The sequence below is a fragment of the Oncorhynchus tshawytscha genome, linkage group LG17 (genome assembly GCF_018296145.1).
Source record: "Oncorhynchus tshawytscha isolate Ot180627B linkage group LG17, Otsh_v2.0, whole genome shotgun sequence".
NCBI lineage: Eukaryota > Metazoa > Chordata > Actinopteri > Salmoniformes > Salmonidae > Oncorhynchus > Oncorhynchus tshawytscha.
Genome location: NC_056445.1, coordinates 6,272,541 through 6,294,261, shown reverse-complemented (window position 1 = coordinate 6,294,261; position 21,721 = coordinate 6,272,541). Strand labels below are relative to the sequence as shown.

The following is a 21,721-nucleotide window of genomic DNA, read 5'->3' as shown; positions in this document are numbered from 1 at the left end:
CTCATCCCCTCCTCACCCCCCTTCTGCCACCCTGATGATGACAAGACGCAGCCCTCCATATCCTCCTATATACTCTGCTAGTGAGAGGAGAGGAGAAGAGAGGAGAAGAGAGAGAGGAGAGGAGAGGAGAGGAGAGGAGAGGAGAGGAGAGGAGAGGAGAGGAGAGGAGAGGAGAGGAGAGGAGAGGAGAGGAGAGGGAGAGGAGAGGAGAGGAGAGGAGAGGAGAGGAGAGGAGAGGAGAGGAGAGGAGAGGAGAGGAGAGGAGAGGAGAGGATGCAATAGTGTGAATATTGGAGAAAAAAAAGCTCTACTATAGTAAAGCCACATAACAAGTACAGCGGTACAACACCTGAAGGTGAGTATTGTATATTACTATAAACCCAAACAGAACCCCCTCCTCCTCCTCTTCTTCCTCCTTTTCCTCCATCCCATAATGGTTCAAGCCCCAGTTTCCACAGCAATTACCAGCAATCCATCAGCAAGCAGACATTAATAGCCCGGCCCCATGGGAGTTGTAGGATCATTTTAAAATATTTCCCCAGAGGGACTACTACTGAAATGTCCAACGCCCACAGGTGTCCCCGGGGTCGTGCTCCTCGTAAAGTCCAAGGGCCACAACAATTTCCCAAATGTGACAGGAGAATGTGGGGATGACAATCAAAAGCAGGAGGGGAAAGGGTTTTACAATCAACCACTATCACAGAGGCTTTGATGCCCAAATGATGTTCATTTTTTCTTATGATAATTTTATTAATTGAATTAGCTAGTTTTTTTGGTGATAATCAATTGAGATAATAATAATGACAGCTTTATTTTAGTACTTTTCATCCATTGTGATCCTCAAAGCAATGACATGAATATCGCACGAGAAGAAGGCCCATACAAGGCAGGTGTATGCGGATGTTGGAGGAAGCATTACTATGTGCAGCATCACACCTTCAGATGATTCTTGGCAGCCGGTTTTGCAGCAAGTTGAGTTGAGTTGAGTTCAGCTACTATAAGATTGTGCTACTACTGCTGTTCTGTTCTCCATCCTCAGTACTGTATCTGCTGCCAAGCTTCCTCTTCATCCTACTCCTCCTGCTGCTGGTACTCCTACTGTCATATGGTAGGATCTCAAATGGCACCCTATTCCCTATATAGTGCACTACTTCTGACCAGGGCACATTTGTACTATATAGAGAATAGGGTGCCATTTGGGACAGAGCCTATGAGAAATACTACATCATAAATACCATAAATACCATTACGATGAAAATAGTCAATGACGTATGTAAAAAAAAAGTGCTATATTGAACCTAAAATGGTTCTTTGGCTGTCCCCATCGAAGAACCCTTTGGAGAACGCTTTTTGATTCCAGCTATAAAGAACCCTTTTGGTTTCATGTAAAACCTTTTCCACAGAGGGTTCTACCTGAACCCAAATGGGTTGTACCTGGAAACAAAAAGGGTTTTCCCATGGGGACGGCTGAATAACCCTTTTGGAACCCTTTTTTCTAAAAGTGTATACGGCTGTAAAGAAATATCTGAGCCGCATGTGTCTCCATATACTGGAATACTTCCTCTAAGTCTAAATGGCATTTTTTTTAAATCAACTTGTTTCTTCTCTTCTTTTTTCTCCTCTTATCTTCTCCTCTCCCCTCTCTTTCTCTCTCTTTCTCCTTTCCTTCCCCCTCTCCTCCCCTCTCTTTCTCTCTCTCTCCACCCCTTTGTGTGTGTTGATGCAGTAGCCTAGCAGTGTGTCCTGGCACGGAATGCCATTGTGCTGCCTGCGCTAGGAGGGCTCACAGAGCTGTGTGAAGCTATGCCAAGCCCACCACCAAAGCACCAAGCAGTCATTATCACCCTGGGTCTGATGATAACCATAGGGCTTGTAGAGAGCTGGCACAGGGCCTGGGTAGCATCCCAAAATGCACCCTCTTCCCTGTATAGTGCACTACTTTTGACCAGAGCCCAGCCCTGATGATAACTATGGGGCTTATGGAGTGTTGGCTGGCAAAGAGCTGGCTCTGGTACCCACTACACCCCCAGCTAGGCCCCAACCGAAGGCTTCTTATAGCCAGCTCGTCTTACTCTGCCCGCTGTCAGCCTCCCTCAGTAGCATAATCACCTCATATTATACTCCCTCTTATCCTCTTTCTTACCATAGGTACACACACACACACATGCATAGTTGCGCTCACACGCATTCAAATACACACATTTAAACATATACGCACACACTATAACCTCCTCAGTCAAAGCCTATCTACCTTCTGCTAGAGAAAAGCTAACCTTCTTATGTTGGCCCAGAGTTTGGTTTATAATTATCATCTTATTTATCCCCTCAGTCAGCCCACTGAGTTAGTCAGTCAGTCAAATCTTCAGGGATTAACTAATAAATTACAGGTTACACGCATTCTGATCAATAAAAGGCCATGAAAGAGCGTTAGCCCCTCTAGGCAGCTGACCTCAGCGGAGCTCAGCATTGTGGCCACAGTGACCCCTGACCTTTGTGTAACCCCGGCACATGCCACACACTCCTGATCCTTGAGCTGTGTTTGTTGTCACGTTAGCTATGTGAATGCACAATGAAAACTGGCAACCTCCGCTTCCCCTCGCTGCCCCCCTGCTACTTTCCCAACTGCTCCCCTCATACACGTTATGAAATGGTACACGTTAGCTGTTCCCATTACATAACCTGGCACATTTAGCCTTATCCTAACCTAACCAGGTGGTAGTGAATATTTCCTGTAACAAATGGCATTACTTAAAATAGGTCAACCAGGCTACCAGAGAGATATTTTAAACCTCCAAATTCAAGGATTACTTTGTTTCCCTTCACTTGGTCTGTCTCAGGTGTGGGGAGTGCCAGTATTGCATGATTCAAAAGGCTAACATATATGACAAAATCCTACGTTGTTGCTTTTCCGTTTCACGCACATCCATGTGTTTTTATGGAGAGAAGATAAATGAGATCCTTACAACATGTAAGTTTATTGTACATTGTAACAAAAATAGTCTAAGAACCTTATAAACTTGTAAAATAGCTGTTAAGTGCAGATTTCTCCATAATGCTAGGTGGCAAACAACATTAAATCGACTGTTGGTTTAAACCCTGCTCGCAACAAGTGAGTTTATATGTCTATATTTTTTTTTACATTGTGTTTTCAACTTACGTATTTGACACACATGATGTATGTTTATTTATACAGTAATTGTTATTCAACTTATCCTCACCTAGGATTTGAACACATAACCTCCTGGTTAACAGCATTCCAATCTTTCTGCTATGCCACCACACTCAATAGCTGATTTCACCTGTATTCCTACACTTTGGACTGAATCTCAGCTTTGTTTAAAATAAACAACAACAAAAAAGATGATTTTCATCATAGTGATTCAGGAACACAAATAACAGAATAAAATGCCCCAACATTAGACAATTATACAGAAAACATCAAAATGGCTTAATAAGTAAATTAAATCTATGGTGAGAAAAGAGTCCGATTCATTAAAATAGCAGTGCAGATGGCGTGCTTTTGCTGAGTTCAGAGATGTAATATAAGTAATACATGTGTAGAGGAATGTGTATAGGAATGTCGTAGATCTTGTGACTTTGTGGAGGTTCAAATCACTGGTGGGGTTATATTTTAGACCATCTGCAACCACCATCATGTGACGTCCTGCCGACTGATAAAATAAATGTCTTGAGAAACTTTAAGAAACATCCTAACATGGTCATCACCCTTACGAGAAAACCACCTGAATGTCAGGTGATCACCTGTTTTTACACGTGAAGTGTTCCAAAACCACGTTTTCACATGATTTCATGTGAAATGTCACAAGGTAATACCATGCGAGTCATCGAACAACTCATTCCAAAATCATGGGCATTAATATGTAGTTGGTCTCCCTTTTGCTGCTATAAAAGCTTCCACTCTTCTGGGAAGGCTTTCAACCAGATGTTGGAACATTGCTGCAGGGACTTGCTTCCATTCAACCACAATAGCATTCATCCCAAAGCTGTTTGGTGGGGTTGAAGTCAGGGCTCTGTGTAGGCCAGTCAAGTTCTTTCACACCAATCTCGTCAAACAATTTTTGTATGGACCTCGCTTTGTGCATGGGGGCATTGTCATGCTGAAACAGGAAAGTTCCTTCCCTAAACTGTTGCCACAAAGTTGGAAGCACAGAATTGTCTAGAATGTAATTTTATGCTGTAGCGTTAATGTTTCCCTTCACTAGAACTAAGGGGCCTAGCCCGAACAATGAAAAACAGACCAGTATTCTTCCACAACCAAACTTTACAGTTGGTACTATGCATTGGGGCAGGTAGCGTTCTCCTGGTATCTGCCAAACCCAGATTTGTCTGTCAGATGGTGAAGCGTGATTCATCACTCCAGAGAACGCGTTTCCACTGCTCCAGAGTCCAATGGCGGCGTGCTTACACCACTCCAGCCGACGCTTGTCATTGCGATCTTAGGCTTGTGTGCGGCTGCTCGGCCATGGAAACTGATTCCATGAAGCTGACGTTGCTTCCAGAGGCAGTGTTGTAGTGAGTGTTGCAACCGAGGACAGAACATTTTTACACGCTACGCCGTTGTTGCTCCGAGACGTTTCCACTTCACAATAACAGCACTTACAGTTGGCTGGGGCAGCTCTAGCAGGGCAGAAATGTGATAATCTGACATGTTGAAAAGGTGGCATTCTATGTCGGTGGCAGAAAAAGCCGAATCCACTCATTTGAAGGGGTATCCACATACTTTTGCATATAGTGTATTTGTACCTGTGAAGTTTTTTACTTTTTTGTACCCCAGGGAACAACACTGTACCCTAACCATATCTTTATTTGATTTTATTGGTAAAGTATGTTAATACATGTTCCAAGTAATATGGTGGCACTGCAGAATCATTGATGCATTCAACCAAGAGGATGCAAATTCAAATCCCCAAAACTTCAATATAAAGTATACTCTACGTTAAGTGTCCTTGTGTACTGCTAGTTTTACATTGATGGTGATAATTGGACAATTATTTACTTGATTCTGGGCAGCTTTTAGCTAGGTGCAGGAACGTAATTCTTGCCAATACATCCATGCACTGAGCTACACCGGGGTTAGGGGGGGCTATAGCCCCGTCACAAATTCTACGTAGCCTCAGTTAAGCCTCCTCTTTTAGAATTATTTTGTTTTTAAAGAAAGAAATATGTCAAAGTTAATAACCAGTCATTCTGTTCCCAATCCGAGCGCTGGCTGCGTACTCGTGCCGCGAGTGTACCCTATGACGTGTGTGTGTGTGTTGGGGGTCCGGTGTGTGTGCTCATGCACGTTAGGCTACGTTATGTGAGCTAACTTCTAGCTAGCTAGTCGTCCATCTTGCCCCATTGCAATGGGCCATTTTCTGATCAAGAGAAGAGCGCGGGTAGAAATTGAAAAACCAGACCTGAGGGGGCCAAAGAAGAAAGAAAAGAAAGATGAGTCGGAGAGAGAAACTCGTGAGCCACGACGTGATGGAGCATCAGAGCAGTTCGTCACTGCTAGCTGCTCCACAGCCACTGTTAGCTGCACTGGTAGCACAGCCACCTGATTTAAGCCAGTCACCTGTTGAAGAACCAAGGCACCCTCTTTTTCAGCATTATCCAGCCACAAAAGTTGGACAGCAGGATTGCTACTTCAATCGTAGATGATATGAGGATTATAAATGGCCGGAATATTCTATTTCAAAGGACAGTGTTTTCTGCTTTGCATGCCTCCAATTTCAACGTCCAGGAAACCATGGTGGAGAGAAGGGGGCATTTACTCACGATGGCTACCAGACCTGGAAGAAGGCAACAAGTTTTTTTCAAGACACAATGCTAGTGTGGAGCATGAATATGCAATGGCAGCGTGGAATGAGTGGACTGTTCAGAGAGAGTCTGGCTCAACAATATGCAATGCTCTAAGTGATGGACATTCGAAAATAGTCAGAGAGAACAGAGAGTATATGAGAGCAGTTGTGGTATAATTGCGTTACTCTGCATACCGGGGACTTTCACAGAGAGGAGACATAGAAAACGACATTGGCCGTCAACCAGGGAAACTTCCTGGAACTTTTACAGGTCATAGACAAAGTCGACAAAACAGTTGCACAGAAAATATCAGATGATGCTAGAAATGTACACGCATCATGATTTACAGAATGAAATACTGGGCAAACCCTCGACTCAGCAACCTTGAATGCCTGTCGATGACCAGAAGATTATAGACTCATTTGCGCTGAACCACAACAGACGCATCGTCCTTCAATAAAACAACACTTGCTGAGTCTCTGAAAGGCCTTTTATTTATTGACAGAGAGCGCCTGTCCAGCGGTGGGAACATGATCCAATCGCGTTGATCTGGATCTGGATGGAACAAGAAGACACATGCATATTGTCGACCAGTCGGCCTACAATCCCTTAGATTGTGGTGGTAGCCACCTCGTTCTACACCAGTGGACAAGCACAGGGTAAATGCACTTCTCATGTGGCTGCACTGTGGATATTCATTTCATTCCTGACGTTGTGATAGACATTTCATCCGTAACATTATAACCAATGCACAGCAGGACGCATGTGCTGAAGTCTTTCGCCTTTGCAACGTGAAAGACGTTCTTGTCGTTGTGGTCACTTGTATTAGTATTATAGCCATTTTGTTGAATATTATTTGGCCAAATTCAATTAAAAACTACATTTATATAGAATGTGCTGTGTGCCATATCTGCGTTTATTGAAAAAAATAGTCAAGTCATAAAAATAAACGATTTTCTTAGCACCCCCACGTATTGTTCAAACCCCCCCCACCGTGCCTGAATACATCTGTAGCCATATCTCTTTTATGCTATCCACTGATGACACATGCACACACACACACACACACACACATATATACACACACACACACACACACACACACACACACACACACACACACACACACACACACACACACACACACACACACAGATCTGGCTGCACTGTTTACATGTGGATGACTCAGAGGTTCCTTTAGCTCCATTTGTCCAGATATACAGTAATAGGATTTACCTATGGGCCAACTCACTCAATTTGCCTGTTGTGATGTGGTTTATTGACTGAGTGCCTCACACTAAGACAGTAAGACAAAGCTTTCTCGGCCTGTGTGGAACATTCCCATCCCTGTCAACACCCCTTCACACACCTCCAATCTCAATAAGCTTGTCAACTCTCTTCCTCCAACACCTCACCCCTGTCAACTCTCACCCCTTCAGCCCTAATCACCCTCTCCTCAACCCTTCACCACTGCCTTAATTTCCTCATCTGCTAAATTCCTGCTGTGTGACATCAATGTCCCCATGCAGCAACATGAGTGACAACCCGCTATGCTATCAGTTATCTATCCTATCTCCTTGTTTGTTTGATTGTTTTTGCGTACAGCTCTCCTGTTAGCGCCAGCGGTTAGCATCAGAACAGATTCCAGACTTTTCAGGCTGGAACAACATGACAGGGGTCAGAATGCCTGGAATGCTGAAAAACACAGATTAGCTCATTCCTGTTCTGTTGTCTCTGGACTAGAGTGGATGGGCTTGTGATTCTAAACTCTATTGTGTGGTGCTCAGGGCTTAGGACATCAGCGGCTGAACTCAGGTCCCCGGAGTGTGGGGCCACAGGACCTAAACCCTAAACACTAAACCATAGACCATGTATCATATCTCATACATAGTGTTAATTTCAATATGTAGAGTTTCTTTGGGGCTTAGGACATCATGGCCAACTGAGAGCCCACAGCCCATAAACACAAAACACTAAACCCTGAACTCTGCCCACTGACCAGCCAAAATCTATGTAAAGTGTGTCTTCTTGTCATCTGACTGAACCCACAAAGATGATTCAACGACTACATGTCAACAGTCTTAAGTGCCTTCCTGTCGTTGATTACTTTTCCATTACATATTATTTGTTCCAGCCTGTACGTTTCCATTCGATTAACCACTGACATGTGCTATACAAACATAAATGGCTAGAAGAGTATGGCAGAAGCCATGGCATTTGTGTAGTGTTTTCTCTCTGTCAATAGTAATCAACACTGCCACCTTGTGGTAGATCTTTGCAGTTGTAAGAAAATTCGAACTATTCTCATAATGTCCTATAGATTGCACCATTTATTAATAAAGAGTAAAAATCTATATTATGACTTCACTCAAGTATAGTATTCTATCCGATGTAACCACCACTTTTCAAGGGTGTCGGAAACATGTAAACTGTTTGCAAGTTTCATTGCTGAAACCTTTCACTACTGTGTTTCACATTTCACTGACATATGAAGCACCAGTATAATATTCTAGACACTAAAGAATCTCTCTCTCTCTCTCTCCCGCCCCTATTTTACATTTGACCCTTCCTGTTCCTGAAAAAACAGGTAGCAAACATAAGCTGACATTTAGTACACTTCTTCCTCCTTTGCAACAAATGAATAGTCGTTCCCATTCTTCCACCATTAGTATGCTAGGCCTACTGTAGTAGTTTGTCATATCTCTGATACTGTTTTAATCGTCATGGAATCATTCATTCAGTAACTTAAATGTAAACTCTGTTATCGTTGATAAGTCACTCTGATAATTGCATTCTGTCAAAATGAATTTCCCAATCACATGAGTAGTCATGTTTTACCATGTTATTTCTTGAACCTTTATTTAACCATCAGTGAGAATCTATGGCCTATTATAGGGGGCACGTACGTCAAAACAAATCAGGCGTATTTGAATTTCCTGCTTAATTCCTGATAATCTCTTACGTGCTGAAGTGATCTGTGTACGCATGTTGATTCAAGAAATAATGTTTTTTTATTTTTTATCTACCTTACCAGACAGTTATTTGCATATCACAATTAACTACATGCACTTCATCCCACAAACAAGGAAATAATCCATCCCACAACCTAGAAATAGAATCAATTCACTGCTTTCAGGAAGTAGTTCACAGGGTTGGTTTCTGCCAATGTGCACGTCAGACAACACTGCACGTCACCAGTAACGCAGAAGGAACACTGCTCTCTTCCTGGTATCCTGGTTAGGTGGACCCTAGTTTGCGTGTGTCATTCATTTGCCTATGATAATCTCAGGGAAGTTGTAGAAACAAATGAGGTACAGTAATTCTGAATCAATTAACTTCCTTTTTTTCAGAGAATAGGCGATAAGACTCCCATGACCTGGCTCCATTTATACAATAGAACTCTGTCTGACGCTGTGGTCAACAGTGGGAGAGGATGAGCAATGTGGGGGAGGAGAGGATGTGTGGTATTTTTGTCTGTCTTTGACAGTTGGATCTATCTCGATAGTCTAAATCAGCTTCCTTCGTCATCTCTTCTCCATCTACACAGATCTGAAATCACAGGTGAAGGCAACACGTTGGTTGCTGACTGGGCATCTGCTGTCACCTGTTCCTACACTGAAGGAAAGGAGATGATATGAAGTCATGTTGGACTATTGAGAAGTACTCTTGGATTTAGCAAAGTCATGTTTGTATTTATAGAAAGACCATTCAGAGGACTGGAATTCCAACCTCCTCCTCTTTGTGTAGGTTTACCAATGTTTAAACTGTGGTAAAGGAACTCCATCACAGCTCAACTCAAGGAAATCCCAATGCTGTGTACACAAAGACAACACAGAATTCTGGTCAATCTGACCAGGAAGCTCATTTACTATACTGGAGTCAAATGCTTCATCATTCTACTTCATGCCCACATGGTGGCTCAACCCTAGCCCTAGGCTCAATCCTAACCCTTACCTTAGTGTAAACATTTCCCCACACGAGTCAACTACACTGTTAAAATGAAGTGCTTTGTAACACCAAAACTAGCTGCAACTGAGCTGCCACCAACTAGAAGGAGACAAAACTTGAACTTTGCTGGAGTTTTGAAAAACATCATCTTGAGATGTTTTAAAACATTGTAACACCACTAAATCAAGCATTAAATAACCCCTATGTTGGTGTTTTTTCCACTCATTAAAGCTTCTAAACACCATTATGATGTTTTGAATCTTGTCTAGTGCATAATTAGATCCTTTTTTCTGAAGCGTCTTAATGTTTAACATTATTTTATGTATTTGATTATTTACCTTTATATACCATTTTGGCAGGCATTGCCAAGCACAGTTTTCAATCTACCAGCAGTAGCTGGCAATGGATCTGCATGAATTGAAAATGATACTCATCCACTGCCAATCAACAATGTGGGAACTGTTGCTGTCCACATTGAGCGTACATTTTTCTAACTGTTTCGATATTCGTTCCTCATGATCCATTTCACCTCATGGCACAGCAAGCTTAATACTAATATAGAAATATACTTTTCTTTCTTCAAACATGCATAGAACATTGTGTGAAAGAATCATGAAGTCAAAACATTTGGAATTACCCACAATCCTCTAAAAACAGAGTCACGTGGCAAGATAGTGAATGCAAGGTGATTAAAACCAAAGACTTCCAATGAGTTCAATCACTCTATTGTCTCTAGCTTTGGTTATCCTCATGAAAGATGCTTACATCTTGAGCAACATGTTAAAGATGCACGACACAGAAATCACTCTGCCATTTCCTGGTTTGCTAAAATTCTAACAGCTCTCCTAATTTCAGTTTATGTGACAAAACAAGCAAGTATTGTGTAGAGAATCATTGCACAATAACCAAAAATATAGTTTTTTCAGGTGTTGTGCTAAATCGAAAGTAAAAGACAAAAGCTAAACTTAAGCATAGAAATAGATTAAATTAGATTATTTTAGAAGAAATCTACCGCTTCTTAGACTTGCGTTCAATGATAATGACATATCTATATCACACATTTCTATGTCAATTTGGTTAGGTCACCCAAAAAGGTATATATTGCAGCTTTAAGATGGATTTACATTATCTTGGTCAAATCAAATGAACAAATCATTGAAACCACGTGCATACATTTTTTAAAATACATTTTGGGGTTATTTTGACACTTTACTGAGACTGTTATGAAATGACAGAGGGATTACAGATGGGTGGTAGAAGGGTTGGAGTGGGGAAATGTTATTTGGGGAGAGTTGTGACCTGTCTAAGTCAGGTGCGATACCACTAGACTACGGGCTCTGCACGACTTGCATTCATTCCCTATTAGATCATTATTAACATTAAGTTTATTAAAAGTATGTTCATTAAGAAATTATTCTGGGTTGAATTGAAATTGACATATATTGTTGGTTGTTTTTTGAGTCAATTTCAATTCACCCCAGAATAATTTCTTACTGTGTGGTTGAGTGGGTACAATTTCAACGAAATGTACCATCTTACCCCTCCTTTCTAAACTGTCCAAATAAAGCTAAAAAAAAATAAAGGTGGAATTCCACAAAAAATATTTGTATTTTTAAACTATTAATTTCATGAGAAACAATGTATGTGTTTTGATGCTGCTTTTTACATGCACTGAAATCACAAAGTTTTTTCATCACGCTCTCTTAAAAACACCAATAGTCAGGTTGAAGAACCAATTTGGGTGTTTCACATTCTGTGTATTAAAACACTTACATTGGGTTTACATTCAAACACTCTCCAAACACCAGATCTCAGCTTAGGTGCACTACTTTTCATGATTTCATTACACAATCATGGTGTTTTGAGACTTTTTATTTTTACAAGGTAGACTCCATTGTGTAGGTTAAAAGTCCAAGAAATAATTATGCAAGAAAGATAATGTATTGGTTTTCTTAATTTAACACTGAGGCAGGTTTGCTCAGGACAGCATAAAATAACTAGTGCTGGAGGGCTTTTATTACAGTTCTTCAAATGCACAGAAACACAGAAATGGCAGCAATAGGAGTTTATCTAGAATATAAATGCTAAATATTACAAAACATGTATTACAACCATCACATACATCACATACAGTAACATTTTTCCTCATAAAGTTCAAGTTAAATATATGAAAACATACTGTACACACAACACAAAAGCGTCTGAAATGTCAGTCATAGTCGACTCCTGTAGGCAGTCCCACCACAATAAACCGAGAACTTATTTTAGCTTTATAACTTTTTATTGGCTTCTTGTAACAAGTCTATCTATTTAGGCTTAGGCCTAAGTGCAATGTTCAGCCTGTGAATCATGTCAGTAAGTCAGTGTTAATTTTGTCAACAACTAATTACTAAGGTGATCAATTCGAAAATGCAATGCTTAAATGCTCAATTGATACGCAAACATTATAAATGCATTTGTATTTTCATATAGGTGCACATGATTCATGTCACGATAAAATTGCAATGTTAAAATGAAAATTGTAAAATGGTTTATTGAAAATTGGAAACGGTAAACAGAAATTCTAAAATGATTAACAGAAAATGGTCAATGCAATGTAGAAAGTGGCTTTTTTTATATTTTACAACTGCCCATTTAGCATGTTCTATTGTCTTTTCTTTCTTAATTTTCAATCTGTATGCAAATTGCTCCTTGGAGGTTTGGACTAGGAAAGAAACACAAACACCACCTGCAGTTGTACATTTTTGACATGTCATGCGCTCTGTTAACGATGGGGTTCAAACCTGATGTCTTGTAAACAAAAATAACATTTTAGCCTGCTAAGGCAAAGCTTAGGCAATGTAGCTTGGGGAACCAGACTTTGGTTTAGCGGACTAATCAAACCAAATCAAATTTTATTGGTCACATACACATGGTTAGCAAGTGTAGTGAAATGCTTGTGCTTCTAGTTCCGACAGTGCAGTAATATCTAACAAGTAATATAACAAATTCACAATGACTACCTTATACACACTAATGTAAAGGGATGAATAAGAAAAAGTACATGTAAATATATGGATGACCAATGGCCGTGTGGCATAGGCAAGATGCAGTAGATGGTATAGAATACAGTATATACATATGAGATGAGTACTGTAGGATATGTAGACATTATTAAAGTGACTATTTGTAAAGTGAAGAGTAATACCATTATTAAATCCATTATTAAATGTATTAAAGTGGCAAGAGATTTGAGTCTGTGTGTTGGCAGCAGCCACTCTATGTTAGTGATGGCTGTTTAACAGTCTGATGGCCTTGAGATAGAAGCTGTTTTTCAGTCTCTCGGTCCCAGCTGATGCACCTGTACTGACCTTGCCTTCTGGATGATAGCGGGGTGAACCGGCAGTGGCTCTGGTGGTTGTTGTCCTTGAGGATCTTTTTGGCCTTCCTGTGACATTGTGTGCTGTAGGTGTCCTGGAGGGCAGGTATATTGCCCCCGGTGATGCATTGTGCAGACCACACTACCCTCTGAAGAGCCTTGCAGTTGTGGGCGGAGCAGTTTTTGTACCTGGCGGTGGTACAGCCAGACAGGATGCTCTCGATTGTGCATCTGTAAAAGTTTGTGAGTGTTTTAGGTGACAAGACTAATTTCTTCAGCCTCCTGAGGTTGAAGAGGCGCTGTTGCGTCTTCTTCACCACGCTGTCTGTGTGGGTGGACCATTTCAGTTTGTCCATGATGTGTACACTGAGTAACTTAAAACTTTCCACCTTCTCCACTACTGTCCCGTCGATATGGATAGGGGGCTCTTCCCTGTGCTGTTTCCTGAAGTTCACGATCATCTCCTTTGTTTTGTTGACATTGAGTGAAAGGTTATTTTCCTGACACCACACTCAGAGGGCCCTCACCTCCTCCTTGTCGGCCGTCTTGTCGTTGTTGGTAATCAAGCCTACCACTGTAGTGTCGTCTGCTGATGATTGAGTTGGAGGCATGCATGGCCATGCAGTCATGGGTGAACAGGGAGTACAGGAGAGGGCTGAGAACGCACCCTTGTGGGGCCCCAGTGTTGAGGATCGGCAGGATGGTGATGTTGTTTCCTACCCTCACCACCTGTGGGTGGCCCGTCAAAGTCCAGGACCCAGTTGCACAGGGCGGGGTCAAGACCCAGGATCTCGAGCTTAATGACGAGTTTGAAGGGTACTATGGTGTTAAATGCTGAGCTGTAGTCAATGAAAAACATTTTTACATAGGTATTCCTCTTGTCCAGATGAGATAGGGCAGTGTGCAGTGTGAGATTGCGTCGTTTGTGGATCTATTGGGGCGGTAAGCAAATTGGAATGGGTCTAGGGTATCAGGTAGGGTGGAGGTGATATGATCCTTGACTAGTCTCTCAAAGCACTTCATGATGACAGGAGTGAGTGCTACGGGGCGATAGTCATTTAGTTCAGTTACCTTAGCTTTCTTGTGAACAGGAACAATGGTGGCCATCTTGAAGCATGTGGGAACAGCAGACTGGGATAGGGATTGATTGAATATGTCAGTAAGGATGCGGCTAGGGATGCCGTCTGGGCCAGCAGTTTTGCGAGGGCTATCACGCTTAAATGTTTTACTCAAGTTGGCCACAACGAAGGGGGGCCCACAGGCTTTGGTAGCGGGCCGTGTCAGTGGCACTGTATTGTCCTCAAAGTGAGCAAAGAAGTTGTTTAATTTGTCTGGGAGCAAGATGTTGATGTCCATGACGGGGCTGGTTTTCTTTTTGAAATCCATGATTGACTGTAGACCCTGCCACATACATCTTTTGTTTGAGCCATCTCGTGTTTGAGCTCTCTGTAGTCAACAACCTATTTTTCCTGATGAAACTAATGATGAGATGAAATGCTCTGGAAAAAAACTATAACTATTACCAATTACTTTTAATTGTAAAATGTAACGAGGCGAGAATTCCACGTGAGACAAATGGACATTCAATTTCACATGAAACTCCTTTAAATCTGTTTTGTCCAATTATAAGCATGCATCCCTGTGCAGAATATATAATGCAATCCTCTCATTAGCCGATAACATCTTTCTGTTGCATGGGCTGGTTGTATTGATCTGGCTCTCCCACAAACACGGCTCCCAGTCACTTTAATCACTAATCTCGGTCTCTCTTTTGAGCTGATGCGCAGACAGTATACTTAAATTGTAACAAACTAACCTCAATTAGAAACAATAATGTATTTTAAATCTTTGCTTTAATTTTAGTAATTTTTGCTCTGATCACATCAGAAGCTCTATTGTGCCATGTGCACTTTTATTAATCTGTGTTGGCAATAGCGAGGTGCAGTTGCTTTTTCCAATTGGGAAAACAAATGATTTTTGCGGAATATTAGGAGTATAGTAATACTTCTGGCATTGTGGGAAAGCTCATATTCTCCTATTTTGAAGGAAAGCAGGGTTTTTGTCAACTGAAAATAACAAAAATTAACAAAAGATTAAATTATAAAAATGTAACGAAGCTAAAATCTAATTTAAGACTAAATCTAAGACTAAATTAAAACTGCAGTAAGTTATGCCTTTCGCAATTTTCAAACGGAAGAGTGTAAGGTATGGGCATCTCTTTATGGAGAGTAGTCTGATCTTGGAGTCCTGGGGTGGCGCGGTCAACAGCAACAGCATGAGATTCTGAAAAGCATGTGGTATTATTAACCATGGGTATACACTGAGTATACCAAACATTAGGAACACCTTCCTAATATTGAGTTTAACCCCACATCCTCACTTCGCCAGGGCATGGACTCTACAATGTGTCGAAAGTGTTCCACAGGGATGCTGGCCCATGTTGACTCCAATGCTCCCCACAGTTGTGTCAAGTTGTCTGGATGTCCTTTGGGTGGTGGACCATTAGATGCACACAGGAAACTGTTGGGTGTGAATAACCTAGCAGCATTGCAGTTCTTGACACAAACTGGTGCGCCTGGGCACCTACTATAAATACATACCCTGTTCAAAGTCACTTAAAATGTTTTCCTGCCCATTCCCCCTCTGAATGGTACACATACACAATCCATGTTTCAATTGTCTCAAGACTTAAACATCTTTTTTTAGTCTCCTCCTTTTAATCTACACTGGTTTAAGTGGATTTAACAAGTGACGACAATAAGAGATCTTAGATTTCACCTGGATTCACCTAGTCAGTCTATGTCATGGAAAGAGAAGGTGTCTTAATGTTTTGTATACTCAGAATATAATTCTTTATGTGTCTATATTGGGTTAGGGTAAAAGCTAAGATTGGGGTTACGGTTGAGCCAGGTTGTGGACATGACGCTAGGGCTAGGGTAATGGTTTTGTTTGAGGCTAAGGTAATAGTTCCTACATGAAAAAATACTAGTTTACTACAGAATCCTACAGTACATACTATGTAATTCTATAGTAAACTAAAGTATACTGTAAAATACTATACTACACACTGTAGTATCCTTAAATCACGTGTAGTACTTATAAAATATAGTAGAATGTTGTAGTATACTGAAGAATACTATAGTAAATACTATTTAATTTGCATATACCTATTCCCCTCCCCATATCGCAATTTGTGCCACCCATGAGTGAGAAACCTACATGCCAAGTATAGACCCCCTGTTCCCTACAGCTTATAGAATATAGTAGAAGCTCTGATCTATTGGATCTGACCTCAATCCTACCTACAGATTGTGGAAAATGTGCTCTTTTAGTAGTTGTGGGCATTACAAATTAATTTCTGTGAGCTGGCACATTTGGCTTCCAAATGGCTTTTCATGCAAAATGCTTCTAAATTGGCCTAGAACCAGGGAAGAAAGAAAAAAATCTACATTGTAAATCTCAAATGGTAGGCTACCATTATGTCAGATTGTGAAATGCTCCGTCAATGTTTTTTATCTGGCCAAATTATTAGAAGGCAGGGGGGGGGGGAATGAATTGGACCAGATTGAGGCGTTCTCCCCACTAGTCTGCAAAAACACGACATTACTATAGTATATAATACCATTTTTTTACTACAGTATTTATACAATAGTTAACAGTAAATACTACAGTAAATACTGCAGTGAATACTACAGTAGAGTCTAAAAAAACACTACAGTGAATACTAAAGTATTCATACCATAGTATACTACTGTATTTTTTCATGTGGGTTGAACCGGTATGTGGACATAAAGCTAGAGTTGGGGCTATGGTTAGTGGATGCACGGTAGAATGGTCTTACCTGTTTGTTGTTTCAATGTACAGACCCCATGCCGTCCTTTTCTGTGCCTCCTCTGGTGAACTGTAGATAGATAGATAGATAGATAGATAGATAGATAGATAGATAGATAGATAGATAGATAGATAGATAGATAGATAGACAGACAGACAGACAGACAGACAGACAGACAGACAGACAGACAGACAGACAGACAGACAGACAGACAGACAGACAGACAGACAGACAGACAGACAGACAGACAGACAGACAGACAGACAGACAGACAGACAGACAGACAGACAGACAGACAGACAGACAGACAGACAGACAGACAGACAGACAGACAGACAGACAGACAGACAGACCGTGTACACAATCAGTCAGCACCCCATTTAAACCTGGGACATTAGTGCACTGTGCTAGCTCGAATTGATTATTTTCAGCACAGTTCCAGCAACTACGATTGATGCTGCCTAACCAGGCCAGTGCAGAACATCTTGGCTCTGCTTTAGATGACTGTGAAAGGGGTAGTTATCATTCACTCAGTTAGGGAGAGGTGGATACATACCAGTTATTAGGGCTTTGATGACTAGAGCTGCCACTATGACAGCAGCAGTGAGACAGGCCACAGCTGGCACCACTACCCAGATCAGCTCCAAGTAGCCTTGCAAGGCCGGAGTTTGCCCAACCATTGCAGGGGCATGGGCACGGCCACGGGCATCCGCTAGGTCCACTTTGAAAAGCAAAGAGAGAGAAACAGCAGTCAGAATCAAAGCTCTTTGCATGGTGGATTTCAGACAAAAAAAAAGGAGGACTCTTCAATGTATACTTCAGTGTGTTTTATATAAACAGTGGTCGTACACTTTGACTTCAAGCACCTTTTCAAAGCCATAGGATGTTTGTATCTTTATATCTTTCTGTGTAATATTTCCTAATACAACCTATTTTCTGTTTGAAACCTGAGTGGTTCGTGAATGTGTTGAAAATAAATATTTTTTGTTGGTATGAAGAATTCCATCATGTTAGCAGTGTTTCCTGAGCCCTGTCCATAAAGCCCGTTAAATAGACTGGAAGCATTGACTTTTTCCACATGTTACAGCCTGAATTCAAAATGGATTACATTTAGATTGTGTGTCACTGGCCTACACACAATACCCCATAATGTCAGTGGAATTATGTTTTTCAACTTTTTTACAAATTAAATGACAAATTAAAAGGTGGAATATCTTGAGTCAATAAGTATTCAACCCCTTTATTATGGGAAGCAAAAATGTGCTTAGCAAGTCAGATAATAACTTTCACAGTGTTAAACATGAACTTGGTGAAGTTATTCATTACACTTTGGACAGAGAGGAAGGAAACTCCTCAGGGATTTCACCATGAGTCCAATAGTGACTTTAAAACAGTTTAATGGCTGTGAGAGTAGAAAACTGAGGATGGATCAACGACATTGTAGTTACTCCACAATACTAACCTAAATGACAGTGAAAATAAGGAAGCTTGTACAGCATACAAATATTCCAAAACATGCATCCTGTTTGCAAAAACACCAAAGTAAAATTGCAAAAAATGTGGTAAAGAAATAAACTTTATGTCCTGAACACAAATAATTATGTGAGGGGCAAATCCAATCTACATATTACTGAGTACCACTCTTCATATTTTCAAGCATGGTGGTGGCTCTTTCATGTTATGTGTATGCTTGTCATCAGCATGGACTAGGGAGATTTTTACGATGAAAATAAATGAAATAGAGCTAACCGCAGGCAAATTCCTAGATAAAAACCTGGTTCAGTCTGCAGATATTGTACAATCCAGGTGTTCAAAACTCTTAGAGACTTACCCAGAAACCCTCACAGCTGTAATCACTGCCACATGCGATTCTAACATGTATTGGCTCAGGGTTGGTGATTCTTGTATAAATTATATTTTTCTGCAATTCATTTTCAATAACTTTGCAGAAATGTCAAAAAACAGGTTTTCTCTTTCCCATTATGGGGTATTGTGTGTAGATTAGTGAGTTTTTGTTTGTTTGTTGTAATCCATTGAATTCAGGATGTAACAACAAAATGGGGAATAAGTCAAAGGGTATGAATACTTTCTGAAGGCACTGTACATTTAGCATGTTCAGTGTCGTTCAACACACACACACACAGCCTCAAACAAAATATACTTAAGCTGTGAAGTCAACAGTGTTTGTGTCAGATAAGGGCCAAGGCAAGGTGTGCATGCCAGGATTACAGTTTAAAGAAGGTGGAATGTAGCTGAATAAGAGAATACCTGCCTTCTTGAGAATTTTGAATGAGTTAATGTAATGAAAGGGGTAAGGTGAACCACACAAGCGTGATGGGTAACCTTGCCTGAGGCTTACTAGATTTCCTGACTACTTGCGTTAGTTACCATTGCCAATACCTTGGCTTTAGCTCAATGGGCTAACATGGTTTTGTGGGCTAACACGGTCTTGTCGGAGACCCTGTAGGAACCCAGTCGGTCACTCGAGACTGAATGGTCACAAGGCTGAACTCAAGAGTTTTAAATGAGCTCACTTCTTCTTAAAAACCCCTGTACAATAGGTCAAAAAGTCACACAACACTCACAGCATCGTATATGGCAATGAAGGATGGTGACAGCATACTTGACGTTAAGCCTCTTCACCTGTCGAAATAGAATATGCATCTATCAATCAATATCAAAATGCCTGTGAAATCTATACATGTAAAAAACATTTACATGGACAGTATTCATCTTACCTGGACACAGGTGTTTGGTAGGCATACGTCCACAGTCAGGTTGAGATTAGCAGATTTCTCCTGCAAAAGGAAGACATAAAACATTTTAGTATACTTCAAAACACTCTCCTGTAAAAGGAAACAGAATACAAAAACATGTCAGTTAGCATTAGAAGAAGAAACAGATTCCCTTACGGCTTCTGTTGTACTTCTGTTCAGGTGTGTCCCCTCCCTCTCTCTCTCTCGAGTATCTTTCATGTACTACCTGGTATTGTGTTTGTCAGTTCTTCACAGTAGTAGACTAGCGGTTAAGAACATTGGGCCAGTAACCGAAAGGTCACAGTGAGGACATAACATTATAAAGACTGCTTGTGCAAAATGTTACTGTGAAAAAAGTGTGGCCTACTCAAACGCTGACAATCATAACTCGACTTTCTAATGAAGTGTTTTAATCACACCGGTTTGAGCCTACGCTGCAGGGACCACTTTCGAATGATTACACCCATGTATTCGTACACATTCATCAAATTGGAAATGAGCTATTATCATGCTGGTTAATGCGATGCATGTCTGTTGAATTTGGAAAAATCGGCCCCACCCCTCCTACTGAGCCAATCAGGAGCTGCTATTGCGTTGCGGCTGTGGCATACTGCATAATTTTTACTAAAAGGTACATGCTAAATAGTATGCAACGATGAGTAAAGAGTATGCAGTTTAAGTATGTAGTACGCTAGTATGGGTATTCGGACACAGCCACTGTCTCTGTGTCCTAAATTGAAACAGAAAAATTACACAGGAAAAGCTTTCTTTTTGTGGGAGCACTTTAGAAATATTTAGGACCAACGTATTCCTTGCCACCCACTCTGAAACTAACTTCAGCTCTTTGTTGAGTGTTGCAGTCATTTCAGTCGCTGTAGTAGCTGACGTGGATAGTGTTGAGTCATCCGCATACATAGAAACTCTGGCTTTACTCAAAGTCAGTGGCATGTCGTTAGTTACATTGAAAAAAGCAAGGGGCCTAAACAGCTACCCTGGAGAATTCCTGATTCTAACTGGATTATATTTGATAGGCTTCCATTAAAGAACACCCCCTGTGTTCTGTTAGACAAGTAACTCTTTATCCACATTATAGCAGGGGGTGTAAAGCTATAACACATACGTTTTTCCAGCAGCAGACTATGATCAATAATGTCAAAAGCTGCACTGAAGTCTACCAAGACAGCCCCCACAATCATGTTATCATCAATTTATCTTAGCCAATCATCAGTCATGTGTGTAAGTGCTGTGCTTGTTGATTGTCCTTCCCTATAAGCATGCTGAAATTCTGTTGTCAATTTGTTTACTGTCAAATAGCATTGTATCTGGTCGAACACAACTTTTTCCAGAAGTTTATTAAGGGTTGGTAACAGGCTGATTGGTCAGCTATTTGAGCCAGTAAATGGGGCTTTACTATTCTTAGGTTGCGGAATGAATTTAGCTTCCCTCCGGGCCTGAGGGCACACGCTCTCTAGTAGGCTTAAATTGAATATGTGGCAAATAGGAGTAGCAAAATCATCTGCTATTATCCTCAGTAATTTTCCAAAAAATATCTATTTTAATTCCAGGTTGTAAGGCAACAAAATAGGAAAAATGTGAAGGGAGGTGAATACTTTCGCAAGCCACTGTACTTAGGCCAATTCTGGGCAGTCATTCATTTTGATTCCGGCCCGAGTCCGACACCCGCTTCTGGGCCGATTCCTCATTGCTAGCTGGGATGAAAACAGCCTAACCAGCGCTGCTAGGGCGAGTGAATTGGTCAGAGTTTGGGTGGGGGCTGAAGCTTAAGATGATTATTATGGCATTATACACGGTCATTGTGAACCAGAGTGACTTGACACAGCAAAGAGCCAAGCAACGGAAACGACACAGGACATCTTATTTAATGAAAGGGGTTTCTGCCTTAAAATTCACCCATGTATACTGGTAAGAGTCTAGCTACAGTTTCAGATATTATACTTTTCTTTCGACAGAATGTTGTTTTCATTGCAAGTTAAAGCATATTGTTGACTAGCTAACATTGAA

At 40.9% G+C, this 21,721-nt stretch overlaps 1 protein-coding gene across 1 annotated transcript in view; it reads right to left on the bottom strand.

Annotated features, from left to right (window-relative positions):
• Positions 1-14,193: 14,193 nt before the first annotated feature.
• il17rel (interleukin 17 receptor E-like) overlaps positions 14,194-21,721 on the bottom strand; it is a 30,458-nt gene continuing 22,930 nt past the window's right edge. Inside the window, exons 14-18 of the mRNA XM_024376823.2 lie at positions 19,682-19,741; positions 19,529-19,586; positions 17,500-17,664; positions 16,953-17,012; positions 14,194-15,394 (exon numbers count right to left, since the gene is read on the bottom strand). Of these exons, the coding sequence (XP_024232591.1) occupies positions 15,264-15,394; positions 16,953-17,012; positions 17,500-17,664; positions 19,529-19,586; positions 19,682-19,741 (474 nt within the window). The 3' untranslated portion in view covers positions 14,194-15,263. The remainder of the gene's footprint in view (positions 15,395-16,952; positions 17,013-17,499; positions 17,665-19,528; positions 19,587-19,681; positions 19,742-21,721) is intronic.